Consider the following 27,779-nt stretch of genomic DNA (forward strand, 5'->3'; position numbering starts at 1 on the left):
CACGCCGCCGGAGTGCCCCCCCCCCGCAGAATGCCGCGCCGCGCTGCCGCCCCGCCCCCCCAAGATTGGCCGCCCCTTACCAGGTGCCGCCCCAAGCATGTGCTTGGTTGCCTGGTGCCTGGAGCCGGCCCTGGTCTGACTTCCTGTATATCACAGGCCACCAGCACCACTCAGCACCCACACACTAAACCCAACAACCGAAATTAGACCAAAATAAACAGGAGTTAATGAGACTAATTACATGAGTACAATTATTCACTTGTGTAGAGTCCTTGCAGGATTGGGCTCACAGACTGTAAGGCCTCTGGGGAAGGAATTGTATATTCCGAGGTTTTTGTACAGCATCTAGCACATTTTTAAGTGTCTGATGTTTGTGAGACAGCTTCTAGACATTAAAATATTTGTAAGTGTTTCTCCCCATTTCTAATTTTTCTTTTTTAGGACTCACATAATTTAAGCACAGTAATATGAAATTACTTACCTTCGTTTTCTTTTACAAAGAAGTAGACCAATTACCAGAGTAGTGATCAAAGTCACCAAGAGAACAAGAGGAACAATGATTGCAATGCTTCCTGCAGCAAAGAAATAATGTTGAATACACTAGTTTAAGTCTAACAATTTCCAGACCAGGTAAAGTTGCTAAAAACAAAACTAAAAGGTATAGTTTAGTTTACCCTTCTAATAAGAGGACAGTGATTGGAAGGTTAAATATTGACAATGAAAAAGGCAACATAGGTGTTGTTACATATATTCTGAATGTTTTCATCCACGATACCTGCATTTCAAAACTCTGTGTTTGCTGTTTAGCAAACAAAGAAAAAATTGTTATAAACACTTTTGGATTACAGATACTGTTGTAATGAAAGTATCCCTTCAAGCCTATTATTATACTTTATGCACTCCCATTGTGAAGGTCACACATTTTCTTTAAAATTTCAACACATCCCTTGTAAAAAATTAAAATATTACAGGCAATATATTTTGTTTATATTTGTAAAAATGCTAAAGGCATTTAGTGCTCTGAGTAGCTCTCCCATATATTAAAAATCACAATATCAACAAAGAACTTCCCATTATACCCTTGAATTCTACCTGGAAGATTATTGAAAGCCAGGATAGATCACAGAGCATTAATTCAATGTATTTCGATTCAATGTATTTCTTGGGGACCATTCTGCACTAGCTTCAGCTTCTGTATGGCATTACAGCAATCTAATCTTGAGGAGCCAAAGGCATGGATAATTGTGGCAAGGTACATTGGAGAGAAAAGGCCATACTCATCTTCCCAGGCAGCTACTACCTTGGCTTCCAGGAGCAATGTAGGATCTAACACCACACTAGAGTTGAGCAACTGTTTTACAAAGGCATATACGCTCCCTCAGTAAGAGGTGCTGATATAAGTTCTACCAATTCTTCTTCCTCCAGCCAATTAGCATTATTTGTGTTGTCTAGACTGAGTTGCAGTCAGCTAGTTGCTCATTTAAATGGTGGACAATTTGTTCTACTGCTCCAGCTGGATTGGATGTAAAACTGGGTGTCACCCGCATACTGAAAACACTGCAGCTCATTTCTTCAATTTAAGGGCTTATCTATGTGACTATTTAGTTTGTGGGAAGCTGGGGAGTGAATCTACCCTGCAGTACACGTTAGCTTTCCACGTGGACCCGGCTGATGCTCATTAGCAGTTTGTTAGGGTGCTTTGATCTATGCCATTTGAAATGGGAGCAGATTAAAGTGCACTAACAAACTTTTGGACACAGCAGTAGGGTCTACATACCCTGTTTCCCCGAAAATAAGACAGTGTCTTATATTAATTTTTGCTCCCAAAGATGTGCTAGGTCTTATTTTCAGGGGAGGTCTTATTTTTCCTGGAGCTTCGGGGCCTTATATTCCGGGGTGGCCTTATTATTGGGGAGGTCTTATTTTCGGGGGGATGCCTTATATTACAGCGAGAGGCAAAACTGGAAGTAGGTCTTATTTTCGGGGGATGTCTTACTTTCGGGGAAACACGGTAGACAGTTAGCATGTGGCAGGCTAGTGTGGGGTAAATTAACACCCCTCCACACCTGCTGCAAACTAAATGTGCATGTAGACAAGCCCTCGAGTGCCAATATTATTGTAATACTGTTTTCTTCTATTTAATCTGCATGTGTATTAATTTTATTTAAAGGAACAATTCTCACTTGCAGGATTATTATCACGGTATGTAAATTACACCATTGTGCAGGGAGAACAAATGCAAAACCTGTGAACCACTTAAACCCTATTTTATGGCTTTAAGTGCGACTTCAGTGGTCATAAGTCTTGTGCTGAGTCTCTCCACAGGAATGAATTTCACCAAGCATTTGTCACTTGATACTGCTTTTTCTAAGAAAAATTCATGCTGGGTTTAAAGAAGTGGGTATATAAAGAATGCCATAGTTTGACAGTAATCCAAAATGTTTTATGTAGAACTGTATGTCAATCAAAGATCAGAAATAAGAGCAAAATCCTTGCCATTAAAAAAATGTAATCTGCAGCACATCACTTCATATGCTCACATACTAAAATATCACCAGTTTATCATTTTTAAATTTAACAATATTTTACAAGCTGTAGTAGTTAATCTGAAGCACTTACTTGTACTGATATTGTCAGACTTGCTGCTCTTGGGAGCTGGCCTCTCGCACTGCGTGCCTGACCAGTTGGCTGAACATCTAAAAGGATCCAATTAAGATGGTAAAATTAATGGATGACAGCTGTTAACACAGTAACCTATTAAAGAGACAACCTTCTCAAAAGGTACAAACAATAAGAGCCATTCTACAAAATGAACAAAAAGCTTTAGGTAAAGAGGTCCTCAGTATTCTGGCATGACATTGTGAACATTCTGCATAGCATTTTTACCGCGTTTTCTTCCTTCACTATTTTACAAACTGTAGGTTTGAATTGCAAACACTTATTATTATTATTATTATTGAATTTTTAAACATGCAGTCATTTTATGAAATTGTAAATGTTACACAATTATAATAAAAGCCAAACACAAATGTATGTAAAGATCTATTATACCAGTGACTATTAACATTAGCATTCATACTAATACGGAACTATTTTCATTTCATTTTTAGTAATATCTTTAGTATGTTATAACAGGACTTCCATACTTTGGTTTTATTCATTTCAGTATCATGCCACCAAATGCTGGAACTTTTGAAATAACTGATATAAATAACAATATTAATAATTGTTAAATTATATTATTTCTAGATGCACAGCCACCAAGAGACACAGATAAGTGGCTTTACAAAACAAAGCATTATTTGATTTCATACAATGCTCAACTGCAATTCTCTGACAGTTTTCCATATTTCCTTTTCAACGTGAATTGGTTAGTTGCATTTGGTAAGAACAGTAACCTAGTGTTGTGTCTGTTAGCTGACTGGGTCCCTGATCCAGCAAACCACTTAAGCATTCACTTGCTTCAAGAACCCGAGTAGTTCCACTGACTTCAATGGGACTACCTATGTTCTTTAAGTTAAACATGTGTTTAAGTGCTTTGCTGGATAGGGGCCTGGATGCACATGTAGGTCTTCTGCTGCAATTTGTGCAAATATAAAATATTGTTTCTTCAAATATTTGTTCGAGTTTTGACATTTGCTCTCCATGAATAATCAGAGAAACAAAGACGAAACTGCCACAAATATGGCTTCAGGAAATCCATTTAATATTGAAACAAATATATTCATGAAATCTGTTTGCACTATTTTCCCTGCTCTCCTTATAATGAAGTTTATGGCAGAATCGGAAAACTCTCTATACTGGATACTGCAGGAAAAAGAAACTTTTTAGCTGTCTCAAGTGCATGCTGTGTAATGGGCTCTCAAATATCTCCCATCAGCTTGGATGTATAACAAGTTAGAAGTAACTACATTTTACACATCACATTAATAACACAGAGTTTATGCAAAATGAAAAGATGACTTTAAATTCATTGTTCTAATATTTTTAAAGGGATTTTGATTTAAAGAGGTTAACTTTTCTACGCAATTCAGTTTACAGGCATTTAGTAGGGCAGACAAGAAAATATGTGTACCCTTCTGGAACATGGGTGTTCTAATATTGTAAAATCTGGTTATATTTGGCAAGTAGTTTGACATATTTCTACTTAATTGTTCTGAGGCTGATAAAATAAAATATTGTAGTTCATTAGCTCATTATCATCAATTTATCATTGTGCTATGTGGTGCTATGGTCAATTCATATGCTATTTCATATATAATCAAGGTATGCTAAATAGATTTAAATTGTAGGATTATAGAAGTATAAGATTGACAAGTATTTAAGAGTGATGAGTATATATTAGGTATATAAGTAAAGCATTGCTGGAATGTAAGACCTACTGGCTGAGGCCTGTAAGATTTTAGTTTAGCCATACTAGGCCATAGGCTTAAGAACGCTTGACATGAGTAGGTGACCTAGAAATAACCCTATGCCAGTAAGGTCACAAGATTACTGTAAAAAATGTGCCAATAGGTAATGCTACGAAAAACTACATTGCACTAAACAACAAGGTATTGTCCAAGATCATGAGACACCTGGTTGTAATAGCATGGAATGTCCTGTCCTGATGCAGGATACATGTTGTGCATAGATGCTAATGAGAATAAGAGGAACTAAACAACCTATGAAAAATTAGGCACCCCAAAATTCACAGAGTGTGGAAGTATAGATAAGGAAAAGAAGATTGAAATTCTCATGCATATGCATAAGGTGTAGGTGTGGTCAGAACCACAATATAAAAGAGGTTCCTTGGTTGGGTAAAAGTGGGAAGACCCCATTGGACAGCGCCATAAGAAACTCCATCAGGACCCACCCCTGTTTCAGTGATTGTCTATTGACGGGTTCATTGCCCCCTACAATATCATTGAGGATGTGAATGTGACTAGTCTTAGTCATAGCATGGTTTTTTTTGTAGGATTTCTATATGCATGGGTAATCGTAACTTTACTTATTGCTTTAATAAAACTTGTAGTACAGATAAGACTTTGTACTTGTGATTGTGTCTGCAGTCATTATCCTTGGACTTTGTGTATTCCTGGAGTCTCCAAATTTGAGAAAAGCACCAAAGGTGATTTTCACACTGTTGAGCTTGAAATTGTAGCCACGGGAACTGAACCCATGGTAATTTTTAATACAAAATTACTTAATGCAATCTAAATAATGGTAGATACGAGATTACTCACTATGTATAGATGGAATATAAAAATCCACTAATCTTTGGTGTTAACCCAAAAAAGGTGTCCCAATTTGCCTCTGAGATTTGTGTTTTCAGTGAACAGCCTTGCAAATATCCTTTAAAAGGTGATTCAGTAAAACAATTGATTTTTATAGCCTTATAAAATCATTCATAAATTTTAACATTATTATAATAAAATATTCATTACAGATTAATACTGTAATATTTTAAAAATATTTTTGAACTGTTTATAAATATAAGCATAAATTAAATGTATTAAAATATAATGAGGAATTTGGCTTATAACCATTAACTTGAGTACTACTTTAAGAACTGTTTTCCCTTCACCAACCATTGCTATATGCTACTTACTGAGAATTAAATATAAAGATAAAATTCTCAGTTACCAGTGTGTTAAAGACTAATTTAACCAACTTGCCCAGTAATATTGGCCCATGATACTAAAATACTTTGGAAAAGTACAAAATACATTGGGTCAAATTGTGCAGAAGCCCAGGAGCACAATTGGGTGTGCTAACTTGCCTCTTTAGCACTGAGGGAATTAGCAGCATTTTGTCTTTGTGCGTTCACTGGGGAGAACGCAATATCCTCCTGTTCCTTTTCCCCACCCCAGAACATAGGGCACCTGCATAGTGCAATTCAAAATTTAGGGCTATCGTTTTAAAGTGTTTCACACACTAAGATAAAAAATTAAGCTGATCATGATTTTTACTCCACTACAACATGTTCTACAGATGCAGCCTCTAGACTGGTTGCACAGATGGTATTTATTAACACGTTCATTAATTTGTTAATTAATGCTTCAAAAACCTTTCGCACAATGGAAAAGGTGTAACATGCTGGTAGTTATGGCTCTGGTTTGACCTCACAGTTAAAAATGGTCATAACATATTTAAAGTTCTTGCCTTCAGGGAAAGGGTCAGTTGAATTAACATCAGAAAATAGTCTGCACAGTAATGTATGCAATTAATTTTAAAACTCAAATCAACTAGTATTTTCATTATTGTTTGCCATCATCTTAGCATATTCTAAAAGCACACAATACTTTATGACTCTATCATAAAAGAGATGTACGCTCCTTTTTCTTTGCATTTGTGTCATTCTTTATAAATCCCCTTTTGAGCCATTATATCAAATGGAAATTATTCTTCTTCTAGCCTAACTTACAAAATTACTGCTTATGTGTTTGCCACGTCACAGGATCACCTTTCAATGCATGATTACAAATTAAGTATTTCTAGTCTCTTTACAGAAACATAAATCTTCATAGTTTATTTATGCTGCAACAATCAGAACTGTTATCTTCAGACAATCTTAGAATGAAAGTCTTTGTACTTCTTACCAATGGTTTTGCAACATTTCTGCATTTCTGTTGAGGAATACTACAGCATGTGGTTTAAACTTGCTGAGATGCAATTTTTGAAAGGCTACAGCTGGCTCTGACTACAATATTTGAAGGGAAAAGATTTCTTTAATAGTTGGACAGAGACTCAAATTGGTGCCCAGCTCCTTAGAATGGGAATCTCAAATGTCTCTGTTTTGGAAATGGGACCATTTGAAAATTAACCCTGAAAATGTGGCCTTAAGGGATGTGACAAGCTGGAAAAGGAAATAGAATTAGTGAAGATTCACTATCAAGACATGAAAGTGAAATATTACAGGAAACTTTTGCAAGAATGTATGGGCCTCAGAAAATCTCCCAAAGAGTCACTAATCACTGAGACATTGCAGTTATTGTCTGTACTAAATATAGCGATATACTGCTATATCTCAGATCAGTGTGATAATTGCTGATCTGTGTTGACTTTTCAATGTTGAGGAAAATGGCACTGATTTATCAAGACACAGATTAAGAAAGCTTTTAACTAGCTTTCTTGGATGTAAGGTACTCTTAAGGAAAATGCTGCACAGTAGGAACAATCATTGGATTCATAATTCTCCTTGAGGTACAGATGATAGCAAATGTGTTGATCAGTAACAGACATTTTGGTACTACGAAAGACATAATGCTTATACCCAGATTGCTTGATATCTAACATGGGTATTGGGTTTATTTGGAGCAATTCTCCAGAGCTTCTGACTGGACAAATAAGGGGGCACGAAAAGAAGTGGGACCTACCGGACCACATAATGCCATAGGGCCTAACATTAATATTTTGAATGAGCAAGAATTATCAAGACAGATAGTGACAGTACCTAACTAGACCCACAAACAAACAAATACAGCTTGAAAGTGATGACGAGCCTGAGAGTTAAAGGCTCTAGAGTGGGATTAGGGCTGTGGGTGCTGCTCTTTGCAAACCTCTTTGCAAGTCCAAATGTTCAGTTCCATGACAGAGTATACACACAGCCCCAACAGCTACTACTTCTCACAGGGTTCCAGCCGATGTGCTGAGAGTGCATGCATTTTTTTGCTTTGAGTCACACATTGATATGCATTATCAAACAATTGAAAAGTTGAATTTTGGGACCCCAGTCCAATTATCGTCAAAACTCTTGTTAACATCCCTGCTGCAAATTTCATACCACTAAAATTAAAACTACTTACAGGCTGGGAGAGAAGTCCCTGGTTTACTTTTATTATTTATTTGTATTGTGATAGCTTCCAGAAGCCCAAGTCAAGTTGAGTACCCCATTGTGATAGATACTGTACCAACACATATGATAACATGGTTCCTGCACCATTTATCAAAAATCTGTCTTCTAATATACAGAATCCATACTTGATATGCTTGAATTGGCAATGCTAATGCTCACAGATATTGCATTGTTGGTGAACATCTAGCTTACAAGGAGTTGGAAGATGCAGTGAGAGCTGACCAACAATTAATGTATGGTCTGAATTTGCTGGTGCTTCACTATAGAGAAATTACTGACAAGAATGGAGTCTATTTATTTCATGGCACATCCACTTTTTAAAATCCAGGTCCAGCAATGGTTGTTAAGATGCCTAAACAAGGACCCCATAACAAACAAGCCCTCAGCAGCACACAATATCCAGCATCTTTAAGAATATTCTGTTGAAGCCGTGAAATACAGACCGTTCATTGTGAATCGCATATGTAACCTTGGTACCCTCTCAGACAATGTGGAGATGTCCTCAGTAATAAATGTAATGCTATATCACATATTGCTGCTGGAATAATCGGGTGGTCACACAAGAAACCTTGGCTTTCCAAAAAGGCTTTTGATATATTAGTGAAAAAGGCAGAAGCATCCAAGTAGGGAAATATCCAAGAACGTAAAGGGCTAAAAGACATTTTCCTGGCAATGGAAAAATATGATCACGAGGTTTATGTCCGACACATGTTGGTTCTCTGGCCGACAAAGCAGATGACGGCCCAAAGAACATCAAACTGCATCCTGCCTACAAAACCATCACAAGCATGGATGGTAGCCATAAACAGCCTTCTAACATACTTGTCATAAAACCAGATGGCTCTCCCTGCTAACTTATGGATGAGGTCCTGGACAAATGGAAAACACATTATGAAAATGTGTTGAACTGTGGACCTGCTGAAGCCTGTCTACAGCTACGTGACCTAGAAAACCATACAGCAGTAGATCCAGGGGTGAACACTAATTCTCCATCACCTGAGGAAGTACAAAAAGCCATCCAAAAGTTATGGAATGGACATGCTGATGGACCTGATGGTATTCCACCTGAACTGCTCAAAAGTGAATTGAACCAGTGAGCATCGGCATACATCAACTGTTCTTAAAAGCATGGGCATCTGGCAAGCAGAGTTCAAATGGATGCAGCAAAGTGGACGTTCTTTGATAAATGGGTCTTGCCATCTTTTGCATGGTGTCAGCACAAAATATGTGTGGTCTGCACCAAATTCTGAGCATGAAACGGTTTGATAGTGTGAAAAGATGTCACAATCTCTCAGAGATGTTGCCTTCCTTCAGTCACTCATTATATTAAAAAATGGCATTGCATGCTCTTTGGCCAGGTCACCAGGATGGACAAAAACACCTAACCTTGTTCTCCAACTCTCCATCAACGCGTGAAGGCGTGCATACCTTGATCCTACTTGACACTGCTTGTGGGCCACCTGAAACTCATGGATTCTCAGGATTGAGCCAGATCTGGGAACTTCACTACACAATGTCTGGTGCAATACCATCAACCGTAGTCAGTCTGCGAGTTTGATAATGGTCACAGAGGCAGCTGAAACTCCTGGAACAAGGCTCTCCTTAGATAGATTGAGGCAGCTATATTTACTCACAGATAAGCTTCCAAAGATGCAACATAACTTTCTAACAATTAGAAGTATTAGATAACAAACACTATGTATGCCAACTGGCAAATCTTTTATATGAAGCAAGGGAATCCTCTGTCTGGAGGACATTTGAAAATGCTGGTGAGTAGCAAGCAGAAAATTAGATAGGAATTAAATATATAAAAATATCATGCATAGATATTAAGGGATCATAGCTGACTGCAGGACTATACATTTAAAGGCCACATTCTATATCCACCTTGTAGCATTTAGTGAAAGAGTGGATTGAGGGGTGGTTTGGAGGTGTTTTATCTGCCCTTGTATATGTTTGAGTGATAGCTGCTCTCACCTACTAGAATATTTTAACTTTGGATATTTTTTGCCTTTTTTTTGACATTATATAGGATAAGTATTGCATTTAATATTCGAATTATTCCAGTCCAGGCTCAGTAATATTTCATTGCTCTTCTCATATCTAATGAGGATAGTTTGACATCTTTAGAATGTGAGGATATAGGATTAAATGATGGAAGTGAGATTTGTGCTAGTTAACATGAAATGCTAATGCTACTTTAGGAAGAACTTCCAGCCCTATATGAAGGACCACATTATCTGAGAAAAGACTAAGTATAGGGTTCTTTACATGGATTCTGCCTGCAGTTTGCAAACCACCAAAAATGGCACCTTCAGAGATAAAGAAATGGAAGCTCTCTTCATGGATCCATAGTTAAGTTTAAGTTGAGTTTTGTACTTAAACCAGGGATTCACCCACTTTAGTTACACATAAGGAATAGAGTGTATCCACCACAAAATGAAAGCTCTTACTCTAGGCACAGATAGAATTTTCTCAAAATGTAAAAGTAAAAAAAATGCTCCTTTTAAGAAGTTTCACACCCTGTGTCAGACCAATTTTTGGTCCTGAATGATCTTTATAATGAATAACACAGACTCTGCAAACTTCTCATATAGCTACAACTCTCTGAAATCTGGTGCATTAGCTACATTTAAGAATGTTACTGCCTCTCATTATTGGGACAAATGGGAATCAAGCCTTTTAGGAAGATGGTGGGCACCTCTGCTGGGCAGAGAGAGGGGAAAACTGGAATGTGTATGTGCAGGGGAATGTGGATTTCAGGAGCTGAGGGAACTGGTGAGTACAATCTGGCTACTTTGAGCAGTCACAGTGTATTGGTGAGTCTGGCCCTTAGATTTAAGGTAGATACTCTATGTTTTCTAACTATTAGAAATATCATATGGTACTATTCCCTTCATGGGGTTTTTGAGTGTGACTTTAAAAAACAGAGGAAATTTCCAGATAAAATCTACTTTAAAATGAAGTAAATGTAGAGTATATATCCGTAACTTAAGGGTAAAAATATCACAGAGATGTTGTAATGATTAAAAAAAAAAAAAAAAAACAAGCATTACAAACCCAGGATCAACTGACTTAAAGATAGAAGAAATCCAAACATGTTAAGTCATGGAAATGCAAATTTGAGGCAGCCAAACACATTTAACTCTACCCCGTAGTGACACCCTGGGGAAAAATTAAAAAATAAATAAATCTACTATGTCTTTAAAAACCTTTAACCTAATCTCTGACTCTGAACACCAATATGCATGAATCATAATTGTACGGTTATTGCACAGCATTCATTGCAAGATAGATAAAGCTTGAGGCAGGACTTGATCTCTTTCATCTGAAGCAAGAAAACAGAGGGCAAAACACACCAATATTGGTGAGGGTCAAGAAACCTTCAGGTAAGAAGCTGTTCAATGGTACCAAAAATTGGCAAAATGTGCATTGATATCTAACGACACTGCTGAATCTACCCTAATTAGCTAATACAACAAAAGAATCAGAATTCTCTACATTGGGACAGGGCATGCATGGACATTGGTAAGTCCCTGTCTGCTGCTTACAGTGGTAAAAGAAATAAGTGGCAGAGCATGGAAGCACCCCAATATATCCTGCAATCCAGAAAGTTTCAAACTCATGTGCTGAGGGTGCCTGCATCACCAAGCCTGGAAGCCATGCAGAAAATGTTCAAAGAACAACATATATTTTCTCCTTTGTCAATATCTCTTCATCTCTCCCTTGCACTATTACTTTATGCATCACCAACTGAATTATTTAAGTCTCTAAGGCATTTTGGTTTGGGATACAGTTTGAAAAAAAAATCTCATAGAATATACAATTACATTTTATTGATCTCCTCCAAATTGAAAGTGTTCATATGAAAGTAGTTTAGTTTCAATTGAACAGGAAAGATCTTTGTGAACTAGAATGCTACCAGTGAAAGTCTCAATGTAATTATAATTAGGTAGCCCATTAACTGTACCCTATGGAGTTACATTTACTGTAAAATATTTAACAAATCTGTTCTTCTCTGTCACTTTATTGGCCTACCATAGTTTAGAATTGCCTTTTAGTTTCATTCAGTCCTCTCTATGCTATATTGGTAGCTCTCACTCGATTCAACATTGATTTCAGAAAATGCAATCAGTGTGCCAGTTGTAAAACAGGCCTATGATTTTTAAAAATGCCCTTTGACAGGATTTCTGCCATAATTATGAACTCCTCTTCTGCACATACAGTACGTTTACGTAGAGAGATTTATTGTGATTGAGAAAGCTGTATAACAGAACAGAGATAACAAGAGAGATACAGTACTATAAGGAATATAAGCTTGAGAAAAGTTCTTCTAGCTTGATTATTGCAATTTCTTCCTTTTTGGTATCCCTAACAGACACATTGTCCACTTCTAATCAAATGAAAATGCAGCTCTGAAGGCCATCTTTGTTCATTGCTCTGACTGCATCAGTTTCCTCTTTGAATCACTCCTCTCATTTCCCTTGTTTCAGTCAATCAAAGTTAAAGCTTCTTGTCCACACTTTTAAGGCATTTCACAACTTTGCCTGTCCCTACTTGTCCACTATTATCACGTATTTTGTCACTCCCTCCCCCTTTCTCTGCTTCAGCAATGGCACAAGCACCATCTACCACACCTGTCAGCTTCTCCCACACTCATCTTCAAGCTGTCTTTGTGCACAGAATGCCCCTTTAATTAATCAAAGCCAATACTCTCTCCTTCAAATCTGTTCTCAAGACCCCACCTCTACTGTGACCCCTACCAGAAATCAACCCACAAATGATGGCTTGGTTATACATCATTAGTGTAAGGATGATTTTATTATTTAAAATTAACTACGCAAAAAACATCACTTGTAACAGTCAAGAACCTTAAAGTTCTGCAATAACTAACCAATATAACCATATGATTTGATTTTTGTTATCCTTATACTTGTGTGTCACAATCAGCTGGGGGTTGGTTCAAAGCCCACTGTAGTAAGTGGGAAGACTCCCATTGACTTCAACAGGATTTGGATCAGCCTATTGTTACTTCTTGCTTCAGTTTAGATTGTAAGTTCATTAGAGCAGGATCTGCCCTTTATTATGTGTTTCTATAATTGCTATTACAGTGAGGTGCCAATATCGTCTGGTGTCCCCATGTGGTACCTCTATGCAAATAATAAATAATACTAATTGAGAATTATAATAATAAGCATGTATTTGGGAAGAAGTATACATATAATGAATTAATGACGAGGGAAGAGATCAAAATAAAGTAAAACATGAAATAAAAGAGAAAATGATGGAAAAGATGGGTGGGCATGCGATCAAAATAAATGGAAAATTTGTTACTTGATGATTTTCTTGTGAGTAATTAATTCAGGGAAGTCCTATGGCTTGTGTTATAGAGGAGGCCAGTAGATGATCACCATGATCTCTTCTAGCTTTAAAATCTGACTCTACGTGGCAGTGGTGTCCAGAGGCACTGGGCCTCATGCAGTGTCTCACCATTGCTGCGTGGGCTTTGGGAAGAAAGAAACCCAGTGTGTGCATGAGAGAAACCCAATCCATTAAGGACAAAGACAAAAAATAGATCAAGCAGGTATGGCAGCACTGGAAGGGAAGAGATGAGAAATAGCTAGGACTACGCCTCCCTCTTTGGTCCAGACCCTGAACTATGAAGGAACACCCTCCCCCTCCCCCCAACTTCCTTCTCTCTCTAGCCATGTTGGCTTGGGGAAGAAAGAATCTCTGTTAAGAGCACTCTCATGACAATTCCAGGACTGTCAGCTCTGGGTCCAAAGAAAATCAAGAAGCAGCCCTAGCAGACACCACAGAACAACGATGATATCTATGTCAACTGTAATCTCAGACTGCTTGCTACAGTTTTTACTTTCTCTTCTACTGATTAGCTCTAGCTGCTTCCAACCATTCCCTTACAGTCTCTTCATTCCAGTCTCACTCCAACTGCCCTCCATGCTACTCTCCTTCTTTCCTCTCTCCATTGTGACCTTCCATCCCACATATTTCCCTTTCCCTACCTTGTAATACTGCCACCTCTGCCTGATAATACATTTAGTGTAAATACAAATTTTAAAAAATAGAACCCCAAAATTATATTTAAAAAAAAAGTCAACTAAACAAAAGAAAGAAAAAAATAGGCCTAATGTGATGCTGGCAAGTTATTATTTCTGTATTTGAATGCTTCATTGCTTTTCCCATCTTACTTATTTACATTGTTATCTCTTTGGGGGTAGGGATAGTCTTTACTGTAAATTTGTACAAGTACCTGGCAAAATGGGGCCTTGAGGCCTCTAGCTGCTGCCATAATATAAGTAAATAAGTAATATAAGCAAATAAACTATTAATAATGATAAATAAGTAAATAAACTATCAATAATGAATAATAATAAAAATGATGCATTGACCAAGGAGGCTCAGAATGTTTGACTCTTCCAAATTGTGCTTTTTTAATTTCTTCTTGGTGGGGTCCTTCTGGAAGAAGTCCTCTTAGAGGATTGCCATATCTTTCGTCCTATTGTGACAAATTTTGGAAGGGATAATATGGAATATCTGATTCCTGGATTTTAAATAATTTCTTCGTATCTTTTTAGCTTTGTTGTCTTTCTGCCCATAGTTTTCCCTCTTCCCTAATGACAGACATCTTCAGAGAATGAATGGAGGAGGTATAATTTTGTTTGAGAGGAGCAGTTTCCTTTGGGTTGAGATTGTTCCTTCTCTTTCTCTGATTCTCATAGACTCATAGACTCATAGACTTTAAGGTCAGAAGGGACCATTATGGTCATCTAGTCTGACCTCCCGCATGATGCAGGCCACAAAAGCTGACCCACCCACTTTCCCTTAACTCAGCTGTTGAAGTCTCCAGATCGTGATTTAAAGACTTCAAGTCGCAGAGAATCCTCCAGCTTGCGACCCCTGCCCCATGCTGCGGAGGAAGGCGAAAAACCTCCAGGGCCTCTGCCAATCTACCCTGGAGGAAAATTCCTTCCCGACCCCAAATATGGCGGTCAGTAGAACCCGAGCATACAGGCAAGATTCTCCAGCCGGACCCTCATTTTACCAGCGATGGCACGTTATTGCCTAATTGACTAAAATCACGTTATCCCCTCAAACCATTCCCTCCATAAACTTATCTAGCCTAATCTTGAAGCCAGAGAGGTCTTTTGCCCCCACCGTTTCCCTCGGAAGGCTGTTCCAAAATTTCACCCCTCTGATGGTTAGAAACCTTCGTATACTTGATTGAAAAAGTATATCCATTTTCTCCAGTTCTTCCCCTTCATAGTCATATTCAGAAAGTTCCCTGTTTCTGTGGGGTGTAGTCAGAGCTCGGGAGAGGAGGGAAAGATCTCTGGTGTCTCTTAGAACATTTTCTTATGTTTCAGTATCTTTATTGATTCCCCCCCTCTTTTGGGATTTTTTTATTTGGGAGATGGGATTGGGGGGTTCCCTACCTCTAGTAAGGAATAAGGCCTTTTCATAGACATAGCTGAGAAGGGGGCAAAAGAGAAGGTTAGTATAGGAGACAAACCTTTAGTCTCTGATGAAAGAGTAACTGGATAAGAAAGTGGCATCTCTGCCTAGGGACAAGTAGACCTGGAGACGCACCCTCTAATTGCCCCTTGTGGTAGTAATAAGGCTTTACCTTTCAGGGAATTTTCCAGAGAGGGCCACTTTCTGATGGCGTAGTTTGGTGCCTGCCAGCCAGTTTGATGCAGCCTCTCCATCTTTTGGGGAGGAGATCCTAATGTTCCAGCTGAGCTCTTTGATATTTCTGAATGAATGAGTGGTCATAGGTTGGGAACAGCTGTGGAAAACATCTAAACACCAATTGGGTGTCCTCACAAATGGATTTTTTTAGATTTAAGCTCTAGGTTCTTCACCTGCTTTGCCATATCTAGAACAGCAAAGAGTAACCTTTTAAAGGGGATAGCAAAGACTCCCCAATTGCCCAGGGCTCCCCAGTTGTAAGGCCCCTGAAACCATGAGGGAGTTGGTACACGGCATTGAACCACCACTCAGATTTGGCGCATCTGATCCTTCGTAGATGGAGATGGAGGGGCAGATGGACCAAATTTGATTGGCGTTGTGACCCTGTGTGCTATGCTGCAACGCCAATCAAATTTGGTCTATCTGCCTTTCATCTCCATTTATGGAGAGGAAGACAGGCCAAATCTGAGTGGTGCTGTGTCCCAATTTAGCAACTGGAAATGTTGGGAGGCATGGGGTAGGGATATCCCACTAACCCGCCATAGTAGCAAGAAACATAAGACAGAAAAAAGAAAGTTTCTGGTGGGATGAAGCTGCTAGTGCCCCAAATATAGCTTTAAAGTGGGGTTATATAGATAAAAGATGAAGTATGGAGATAGACCATCTGGTGCATGGTGGAAGGAATGTAACCATAGAGTCTGGATTGTCCCTGCTAACTGTAGCAAGCACAGCCTGTTAATAGTAAATTAGGGTGGAAATGAGGAGACAGCCTTTTAAAAATGTATTTTTAATACCTCTAGTATGAATTTTTCTTGATGTTCAAGCTGAATTCCTGCCATGAGTATATAGTGAATTGCAGGCTGACAGTTTTTCATAAAGGTTAGTGATAGGATGCCAACAGACTACACTATAATAATAAGGGAAAAAACCCTCTTTCCATGATGCAAAAATATGTTTGTATTCTGTTATGAATTATCTTATGCTATAAGTAATGTATAATATTGCTGAAGAACTGTAGATATTTAATCTTTTTGTATGTTAATAAAACATTATTTTTTTGTAACTATATATGTGGTAGTGACAGATGGACATTCACACTTTAGATGTTTAGTTTGGTCTCTCAGTCTTAATTGGCCTCAAAGTCTTGAGAGATCAGGCTCTCTTGGTTCATGGTTAGTAAAAAATATTGTAGAAACCATCTTATTTATAGAATTATGGTATTTTTATTTCTGGTCCCAGCAAAGGCCAAAAGTAAAGAAAACTAAAATGAAACACAAGACCCTAGATTTGGGACCCTGCTGAGACTGATTTGCATCAGGACACCAATGCAAAGAGGCTGTAAAACCCAGTGTAATTGGGCAGCTCGTTCACCTGCACATCTACCAATGTGATATATGCCATCAAGTGCCAGCAATGCCCCTCTGCCATGTACATTGGCCAAACCGGACAGTCTCTACGCAAAAGAATAAATGGACACAAATCAGACGTCAAGAATTACAGACCTAAAATTCGCAATATTACAACAAAAAAACTTCAAAAACAGACTCCAATGAGAGACTTCTGAATTGGAATTAATTTGCAAATTGGACACCATTAAATTAGGGATGTGGGACTGGGAGTAGATGGGCCATTACACAAAGTAAAACTATTTCCCCATTCTTATTCTCCCCCTCCTCCCCCAGTTCCTCACATCTTCTTGTCAATTGCTGGAAATGGGCCATTTTCATTACCACTACAAACAGTTCTTTTTCTCTCCTGCTGATAATAGCTCACCTTAACTGATCACTCTCATTTACATGTGTATGGTAACACCCATTGTTTCATGTTCTCTGTGTATATATATATCTTCCTACTGTATTTTCCACTGCATGCATCTGATGAAGTGGGCTGTAGCCCACGAAAGCTTATGCTCAAATAAATTTGTAGGTCTCTAAGGTGCCACAAGTACTCCTGTTCTTTTTGCGGATACAGACTAACACGGCTGCTACTCTGAAACCTGGGCAATGGAGCATTCTTCCTGCTTAAGGGGACCCTCTGGTGGTGCAGGGCTTTAACCCATAGCTACTACTACACCAACCACCACCTGACAACGTATTGCATTGCTGGAAAAAGGGAAGACAGTCTCTATGCCCCTGTGGTCCACTCATGCCCTGCTGCTGGAATGGCTCCTTGGAATTGTAGACAGCTGGGTTTTAGATCAGCTTTGCATATATTATAACTTACACTAGTGGCCCCAAGATTGGATGAGTTCAAAGGTGTTTAATGCCACCCTAGTTTCTTCTTCCCATTTTAACAGTGAGTATTGGTGGACCACACCTGAGGATCAGCCCCAAGTGGGGAGTGAGATGTCATGAAATATGTGTCATATTAAACCCCTATTTATGCTACTCCACGAGTTTCTAAGAAATTCAATTCTCCTTGGCCGAAATCCTGATCTCACTGAGGACACTGGGAGTTTTGCCATTGACTTTAATAAAGCCAGAATGTCACCTTTGATTTGGGTAAATAAAGGTAAAGCTTCAGAAAAAAAATCTTAAAAAACCCTCACTTAAAAAAAATTCTTTCGTAAAAAGAACTAGCAACAATCAAGTACATTAGAGACAAAGTGCATATTTACAATTTACATAATTAACACATTCTTTAAATTGTGGGAGACAGTTGATAAAATTCATGACTGACTGTCAATTTTCTATTAAACTTTCTATTTCATATATCAAAATACAGATTTAAAATTGTTTACAATTTCTAAAAATATCAATTGACGTGCTTCAGTTTATTAGACAGAAAGGAGAAAAGGCACTGACAGCACATTTTCAAAAACAGACAGTAGTGGATTGTTTTTAGTATGTAACTGCAGTTTTCTGACTACTCAAGAATGATATGCAGTGTTATGTGAAAATATAAGAAATGCAGAATTAAGACAAGCATGTCCTCCATAAATTGATACATAGTTCAAACCCATATTCCCTGAATTTTATTAATCAATTTCTGACCATTAATGGACACACATGAAGATTGAATCAACATAAAATGAAGGCAATCAGAACACTAATCTGCTTTTCCACAGAATTACTGTAGCTCAAGCCCTAGAGTTTCATTGCTTTGAAGAATTGACAAAAAAAGGAATTGTAAGCATATATTCCAACAAAAATGAAAGAATGATTCCTCATCCTCATCACTTTAATTGTCCCCCCACCAAATCACCAATATCCCCCCCCACTACATCCCAACAGAACCTCAATATTATGTGTTTACTAATAACTGAAAACGTGTTTATATACAATGCATTTATATTAGACTATATATTAAACCTGTTGGAGTTTCTGTATTTTATCAAATTGAAGTCTATGTCATTGGCTCATCATTTGAATTCTGACCCTTGCATCAGAACAGTTATCTGAAGCCCTGTGCAGCTTACTCTGGTATTTAGAATCAATGAGGATGTTGGACAGGATATATTTTCAATATGCAGAAGGAAGAGGAAATTTCCTTTCCTGATGTGAATTAACAGTTTCTTTTCAAGAAGTATGTCTGAAATTGCGTGAGAGAAAGGTAACATAAAAATGAAGGTAAATTATAAATTGAATCAATAAAGGATAAAAAGAGTTAAGAAGAGAGCTTTTGTAATTTTTTGTAGTTTGTGCTAATTGCTTTTTTAAACCTGATTTACAGATTAAGTTAACAAAGAGGTTTACCAATACAAGTCTAACTGTTAAAATGGAAGCCAAATAGCCTTCTTCTTTAATTACTCTGTAAATACTGGAAATGCAAAATCACATTCAAATAGCAGCAGGTAATGAATCTATGCACAATTCGCTTTACCCCAAAACTTTATGCTGCGGATGCATTATTCATTAAAATATCTCAGATCCCACATCCAGGAACAAAAAGCTGAAGTAGTATTTTTATAATTTTTATCTGTTATTTCTTCTTCCAATAATATGGCAATAGACACTCCAACAGTCTATGTTTAAATACAGTCATCAGTACGACTATCAAAAGGGTAAGTGTGTATTACATAAATGAGCCCCCAGATTAAGTATATGCTGTGAAATGTATGTGAATGTGCATGATTTGAACCAATGAACTGTGGCCTGAAATGATGTCACACAATGTGCAGCATTAAGTGGAAGGTTAAACCTACTTGCATCTCGGTTCATTAAACGCAGTTAAAGTGCAAATTCCCTCATTCTGACAGTAGTAATCACAAGGGTTCACTTTCTGGTCACAGCGCTGACTTTTAAACCCCACAGAGCATCTGCAGAATTTCAGTAAAATACAGCTAAATAAATATTCTGCCTTTTTCTGAACAAGTTTTAAACTCATTACATACAATGATGGTAACACACATACACAATAAATATGCTCAGCCTTTTCACAGGAGGTCCAATCTGATAATATCTTGAAAAGTACGGGTAATCAACACTAATCAAAATCATTTTGGTAACAGTGGACCCTGTATTAACCCCTTGCTTCAGGAATCAGAGTTTTGACAGAAAGCACTAAAGCCAAATGTTCTAACAGTTAGTATTGGCAATTTTAGATCATGATGGGCTTAAAAAAAGATAATCCATGATTTTTTCCTAAGAATTGTTAGTAACATTTGGTACATGCTGAAGTTTCTATGTGTTTTTACAAAACCACATGAGTTAGTGTGTGTGAAACTGGTTATCCCTGAGAATCTATGTTGTTTCATGGTTTCATGTCAAACTATGTCAAGAGGAGACTATTAAAATATGAAAAAAACACCACTTAAAAAGAGAGAGAAATTATTAGGCACCAAAATATTGATCATAGATGGTTAATCCCACAGTACTATATATGTGAATTGCCAGCGAATAGTCCTCAGCCTTAAGTATTCTAAGTATTCTATTGTAAAATCTTCCTGTTGAAGAGCAGTAAACAACAGTCACTAAATCATCAACAATGTCAAATGATGAACAAAAAGAATATTCTACAACTTGCAGTAGAACAGAGTGACAGACAAAAATAACACCTAGAAAAGTAAAAATACGATTGTGAGTGGTACATCATAAATACCTGAACAGATAAGAAATGCAGATGAACAGAAACTTTATTATTTACTGCCACACAGATGTTTTAATGATACACACAAAAATACTTACAGACAGACCGGTATATTTGTCTCTGGGTCCAGCTGACATGCACCACCATTATAACAGTAGCCATCACATAATTGACAGCTAGAGGCAATTTTTCCATTAGTGCAGCTGTAATGAAAAACATTGTTATCCACATCATTATTGTTGAAAGCAGATGTGAACTATCTACAGATGAAAACATTCATCTTATGAGAAGTAACAGAATTGCTGATTGATTAGATTTCACTAAGACTGTCTATCTTGAGGTAGTAACTTTTTAAACATATTTTTGTAGAACAGGTCACCTTTATTTTATACAAATTCTAATATTTTCAGCCTATTTAGTTCATCATAATAAACCATTAATCTCCCACCAATATCTCTGCAGATCTTAATGGGGTATCTTTGCATTGCTGCAAACCTATGTCCTTGAGCCATTGTCCTGGACACCATATGAAGACAAAACAAGACACCAGGAACGTGGCTTAACTAGGGAGCAATTTGCTTAAGTAATATATTTGGGAACTATTCAACAATAACTCCTCCCATGCAGGTCATTCTTCCTACTATGATTCACTCCAGCTGGTGGAGGGCTGCCAGCAGTCTTGCTGGGACCCCATCATGCTTCCATCACACCAGGATTAACAGGGAGGGAAAGATGGGGTTGTCTCCTGTAGTAGACATTAGGAGCCCCACCCCATTTCCCATCTTTTTTAGAAGAGACCTAAATTCCAAGGGGGACATGGAGTGGGAGCTTTTCTTCTTGTGCAGAATGATTCCTAGAGCTGGGGGAAGGGCTTATAAACATTCCTATTAAGTGTGCGGGAGCCAATAGGCTTTGCTCCTTGTGTTCCACCAATCAGCCTAACCCTCCCTCCTCCAGACAACAAGGAGACTGAATGTTCCCAAGGAGAGGAGTGTTGTATGTCAAGTTGTGATAAAATGAATTGTACAGCCTAACTACCCACTGGGTCCTTAGGCTGCTGCAAAGAAGGTGAAAACAGCCACACTATCCAGGCCAGTCTGGCAGAGAGGGAAAATTCCTTCCAAGTCCCAACAGGTGATTAGTATGATGCCCACAGCAAGACCAGGAAGAGCCAGTCCTATTTTAATCCTAAGGGGGGAGTGAAGTGGGAGCTTTTCTTCTTGTGCAGAATGGCTCCTAGAGCTGGAGGAAGGGCTTATAACCCTCCCATTAAGTGTGTGGGAGCCAATGGGTTTTGCTATAGCTTTGTGGTCCACCAATCAGCCTAACCACCCTCCTCCTCCAGATGACAATGATGCTGAATGTCCCCAAGAAGAGGAGGGTTGTATCCCTTAAAAGAGGCCAAAGAATTTCTTTCCACACTAGCCCAAAGTTCCCTCCACCTCTGAGGCCTTTTGGGAGTTGGGCATTGCTTGTAAAACCTCTAAGTGGTATTAAATGTAAGTAAATAAGCAATTATTAATAAATGGACTGATCCTCAATACTTCAGGTCTGAATAAATATTCCATTTCCAGGACTTAAGAAAAAACACTAACATTTTGCCTACATTTTTATATAAAACTGTAAATAACATATTTTTAGTCAATCTCAGCCTGAGTTTGAACTCAATTCTGTGGACATAGCATGGTTGTTTTTAAAAAGTTAATATTATTATTACTGATTGTTCGTTGGACAGTAGTACCTACTAACCACAAGTTTAAGGGGTTATTGTGCTAGGTACATATATTAGTACATGAGAGTCCTTGATCTAAATAGACGAATAGTGAGTGAAAAGCAATATTTCCATTTTACGTAGGAGGAACTGAGGCACAGGATGATAAAAGCAACTTTGGCTAAGGTCCCACTGGAAATTTCTGGCAGAGGTGTGACGTGAACTCTCATCTCCTGAGTCACATTCCAATGCCTTAATCAAAAAAGACATCCTTCCTGTTGGCATTTGCCAACTGTTATCAAGCAGTGGTCTGTGATTACCACACTTTCCCCCTATTATTAGAATAGAAGCTATATGTGGCAATGGTTGACAAAAGTAGACCTTTTAATGATTTCTACTGTTGCGTGCATTGTAAAACTAACTGGTGAAAGTCACAAGCCTGCAGCAAAACACAACTTGTACATTTTCTGAGTTCAGACCTAGAACCCATGTGTTCATAGAACTAGCTGCTAGGTTCCTGTTCAGTTTTTCCAATTCATTGTGTTAGCAGCTGTAAACTGCACAACCTCTCACATTCTCCGTACCTAATTGCTGACTATCAAGCTATTCCTGTGGTACTGGTATTACCATTCAATGCAGATAAATACAGAGATTAGCTGCAATACATATACATAGTTCTCAAGTTATGTGAATATTCTATTTTATTAAAGTTTTTGTTCGCCTACTTACTAGAAATTTGATTCTTTCTCACTGTTATACTTATAAAACACAAAATGGGATGGAGCTGAAGACAATCTGTTTTTGTCCATAAAGTACTGTACTGTAGTTGAATATGATTACCTATCTATCCATCTGCACACCAGCAGAAGCCTCTTAATAGCTAAAAAACAAGTAGGATTCAATGCTGTGTGATACGAACACCGGTTCCACACCTCTATGTGACATGTACTGTTTTCCATTTGCATCTTCTTTTTATCTTCACAAACATAATTTCTTTTGGCTTCTTTTTGCCTTTCATGATATCATTATATTTTTGCATCCCTTATTCTTTCAATACTTGTTTCATTTTTCCTTCTTTGACTGTTCTCTTTAGCTCATTCCCATCTTCTTCTTTTGGGTCCCACGTTTGCTTTTTCTTCTTCATTTTAATATGTATTAAAGCTCTGTCTTCCATTAAATAACTAGCAGTTCGAACAGCCCTACTTCCTTCCAGGCTGAAGTTATTGTAGCAGTGAGGAACTGAGAGGAGACACATCTATTAGCAATGCCAGTTTAGCACTGTGTAGGTGGCAGCTTGGTTCCAGCGGTAATATGCATTAACAACAGGGCTTCTAAAGAAAGGCCAATTACTGAGCAACCTTCAAACTGCAAAAAGGGTTTCATGATGCTGATGATTTTCATACGGCTTTGCTCATGAATGTGAAAAGCTATTTCTTTCTTTAACCCTTTAGTTGTGGAAAACTGGCTAGGGATTATCTTCCAATGCATTCATATTTATGGAAAACCTGACTGCTGTTCTCTGTGAAGCATGTTACACATGTCAACTGTAGGTCTATTTATTATATCTATTTTACATAGATAGAAAACGAAATATTTTATAAGATGCAAACAAAACAAAATTGGCAGGTGTATATATGCTTGTAATTAAAAAAGCAAAACACATTTAAAAAAATAAAACTGGCTATTATAATTTGCTTTTTAAAGGGAAGCTATAACATATAGTACATACAATAGTCCTTGGGTCCAGATTTTGTTCACATGGCACAGGTAAGGAAAAATGATGGGTTCAAAGATGCACTGGCCTGGTTCTCCAGCATTATGATGGCTTCCTGTGGCCCTAAAAAACTATTCCAGTACCTAGGGATTGTAGAATGTAGGTGGGCACACCATGTTTCCTTGAGTACACTACCTGCACTAGCTCTGTGGCACCCAAGATTCCCTTGAGCAGGAAAAATCCTTTTGTGGTGCTTTAAAGTGGGTGTAGTGCTGCTTAAAGCAGTCATAATAGGGCCCAAAATCTGGTACATGTAGATTATATGCACACTCCATTAACACCTCAATTATGAGAACATGACTGTTACACATGTATAATTTTATCTTTAGCAATTCCTAAATTGGGAATACAAGTTTAATGTTCTCTCAGTATAGGTTTTTTATGGGTTTCCCTGCATGTGTTTTCAGAGCCTCTTGCAGAAGCAGGTTCAAGAGCTGAATCTGTCAGTCCTTCTGGGTGCTTTTAATTAAAGGCTTTGCAGGCATCAGAGTCTTTAGCTGAATGCTCTTCCCTGAGGCATAAAAGCAACATGTCTTAAATGCCCTTTTCCTATATGGATCTATCATCTTCGACAAAGACCATGGTGAGCCAAAATCATCAAACATTTCATTAAACAGCTGAAAAATTGCAAAAAATCTAACCAAGACTTTTGAGCCCACACTATGATTATCTATTAAAAGTACTTATGGACTGTTTACAACAATTTGTATTAAATAATAAAATGCAGAAAAGGGTGAATTTGGTTTGTAAATGCCCTGGGAGGCTAATAGGGAGAACTGACAGATCATTAGAGGACAGATAGCAAGGAGGTGGGCTTTAAACTAGATTCAATGGGGGCAGGAGACAAAAACACATGGGTAAGTCCAGAACATGGCAACCTGGGAGAAGGGTTGGAATCTGGGGGAAATATGGGCAATCATAGCAAGGTCAAAGGAGAGACAAAAAGGTATAACTGGCATCACAGAGACTTGGTGGGATAATTCATATGACTGGAAGATTGGTATTGAAGTACAACTTGTTCAGGAAATGCAGGCAGGGAAAACAGGGAAGAGGTGTTGCCTTGTATATCAAAGACGTATACACTTGCACTTAGGTCAAGATAGAGGTGGGAGGCAGACCTGCTGAAAGTCTCTTGGTAAGGATAAAAGGGGTAAAAAAAACCCAAGGGTGATGTCATGGTAGTGGTCTAGTATTGACCACTGAACCAGGAAGAAGAGGTGTATGAGGCTTTTTTAATAACTAACGAAATCATCCAAGCCCAGGACTTGGTCGTGATTGGGAACTTCAACTACCCAGATATCTGTTGGGAAAATAATAAAGAATGGCACAAATCATCCTAAACGTTGTTGGAATGCATCGGAGACAACTTTTTATTACAGTTGGAGAAAGCAAATAAGGGAGAGGCAGTTCTATTTTTTATTCTGAGAAATAGGAAGGAACTTATTGAGAATTTGAATATGGAAGGCAGTTGAGGTGAAAGATGACACAGTTCATAATTCTAAGAAAAATAGGAGAATAAAGACAGTTGACTTCAAGAAGGCAGACTTTTGCAAACTCAGAGAATTGGTAGGCAAGATTCTGTGGGAGGCAAATCTAAGGGAAAAAGGAGTTCAGGAGAGTTGGCAGTTTTTTTAAAGAGACATTATTAAAGGCACAAGTGCAAACTATCCTAATGTGTAGGAAAGATAGGAAGTATGATAAGAGACAACCTTGGCTTACCCAGGAAAACGTCAAAGTTCTGAAATTCAAAAAAAGAGTCATACAAAAGTGGAAACTAGGTCAAATTATGTAGGATGAATATAAAAAATATAACACAATTATGTAGGGACAAAACTAGAAAGGCCAAGGCACAAAATGAGATTAAACTAGCTAGAAACATAACAGGTAGCAAGAAAACATTTTGCAAATAAATTAGAAGAAGACAAGGACCAATGAAAGGATAGGCCCATTATTCAATGAGGAGGGAAAGACAATAACAGAAAGCACAGCAATGGCAAAAGTGGTAAGTGCCTATTTTATTTCAGTTTTCATCAAAAAGATTAGCAGTAATTGGATGAATAACATAGTGAACATCAGTGTAAATGGAACAGGATCTAAACCTAAAATAGGGAAAGAACAAATTCGATATCTTCAAGTCAGCGGGAACTGAAGAAATACATCTAGAATACTTAAGGAACTGGCTGAAGAGATCTCTGAGTAATTAGCGATTATCTTTGAGAATTTGTGGAGGATGGGAGACATCCCAGAGGACTGGAAAAGGGCAAATATAGTACCTATATATGAAAAGGGGAATAAGGAAAACCAAAGAAATTATTCACCAATCAGCTTAACTTTGGTATCTGGAAAGATAATGGAGCAAATAATCAAACAATCAATTTGTAAGCACCGAGAAGATAATAAAGTGATAAGTAATAGTCAATATGTATTTGTCAAGAATAAATCATGTCAAACCAACCTAATATCCTTCTTTGACAGGTAACAAGCTTTACGGATGGGGGAAGCAGTATGTGTGATATATATTGACTTTACTAAGGCTTTTGATACTGTCTTACATGACCTTCTCATAAGTAAATTAGGGAAATATAGTCTAGAGAAGCCTACTATAAAGTGGGTGCACAACTGGTCGAAAACCAGTACTCAGAGAATAATCATCAATTGTTCACAATCAAGCTGGAAGGACATATCGAGTGGAGTTCTGCAGGGATCTGTCCTGAGTTCGATTCTATTCAATATCTTCATAAATTATTTGGATAGCTGCAGAGAGAATACTTTTATAAATGCTGCAGATGATACCAAACTGGGAGGGGTCACAAGCATTTTGGAAGTCAGGATTAGAATTCAAAATGACCTCGACAAATGCGAGAAATTGTTTGAAAAATAGAGGATGAAATTCAATAAGGATAAAGGCAAATTACTACACTTAGGAAGGAAAAACCCATTGCATAAATACAAACTGGGAAATGACTGCTTAGGAAGGAGTACTGCAGAAAAGGATTTAGGAGCTATAGTGAATCCCAACCTAAAATTAGTCAAGTATGTAATACTGTAGTAAAAAAAGTGAACATCATTCTGGGATGTATTAGCAAGAGTGTTGTAAGCAAGACACAGGAAGTAATTATTTCATTCTACTCAGCACTGATAAAGCTTCAGTTGGAATATTGTGTTTTGGGCACCACAACTTGGGAAAGATGTGGACAAATTGTAGAAAGTGCAGAGGAGAGGAACAAAAATGAGTAAAGGTCTAGAAACCATGACCTATGAGGAAAGATTGAAAAAACTGGGTTTCCTTGATTTAGAGAAGAGAAGACAGAGGGGATGTGATGACAGTCTTCAAGTACATAAAAAACGAGGAGTCCTTGTGGCACCTTAGAGACTAACAAATGTATTTGGGCATAAGCTTTCGTGGGCTAAAACCCACTTCATCAGATGCATGGAGTGACCATTGTTTTTGCTGATACAGACTAACACAGCTACCACTCTGAAGTACATAAAAGGTTGTTATAAAGGGGAGGAGATAAAATATTCTCCTTATTCGCTGAGGGCAGGACAAGAACTAATGGACTTAAATTGCAGCAAGGGAGAAATAAGTTAGACATTAGGAAAAAACTTCCTAACTGTAAGGGTAGTTAAGCACTGGACCAAATTACCTAGGGAGACTGTGGAATCTCCACCATTGGAGGTTTTTAGGAATAGGTTAGACAAACACCAGTCAGGGATAG

General features: G+C 37.9%; 1 protein-coding gene across 1 annotated transcript in view; it reads right to left on the reverse strand.

Moving 5' to 3' along the window:
- The window catches only part of LRP1B (LDL receptor related protein 1B), a 1,279,381-nt gene that overhangs the window by 9,269 nt on the left and 1,242,333 nt on the right, over positions 1–27,779 (reverse strand). The window contains exons 85-88 of the mRNA XM_026647738.1: positions 20,674–20,778; positions 19,692–19,805; positions 2,620–2,696; positions 482–572 (exon numbers count right to left, since the gene is read on the reverse strand). Coding sequence (XP_026503523.1) covers positions 482–572; positions 2,620–2,696; positions 19,692–19,805; positions 20,674–20,778 — 387 coding nt within the window. The remainder of the gene's footprint in view (positions 1–481; positions 573–2,619; positions 2,697–19,691; positions 19,806–20,673; positions 20,779–27,779) is intronic.

Source organism: Terrapene carolina, unplaced genomic scaffold (assembly GCF_002925995.2).
Source record: "Terrapene carolina triunguis isolate 2854851 unplaced genomic scaffold, T_m_triunguis-2.0 Scaffold62, whole genome shotgun sequence".
Lineage (NCBI taxonomy): Eukaryota > Metazoa > Chordata > Testudines > Emydidae > Terrapene > Terrapene triunguis.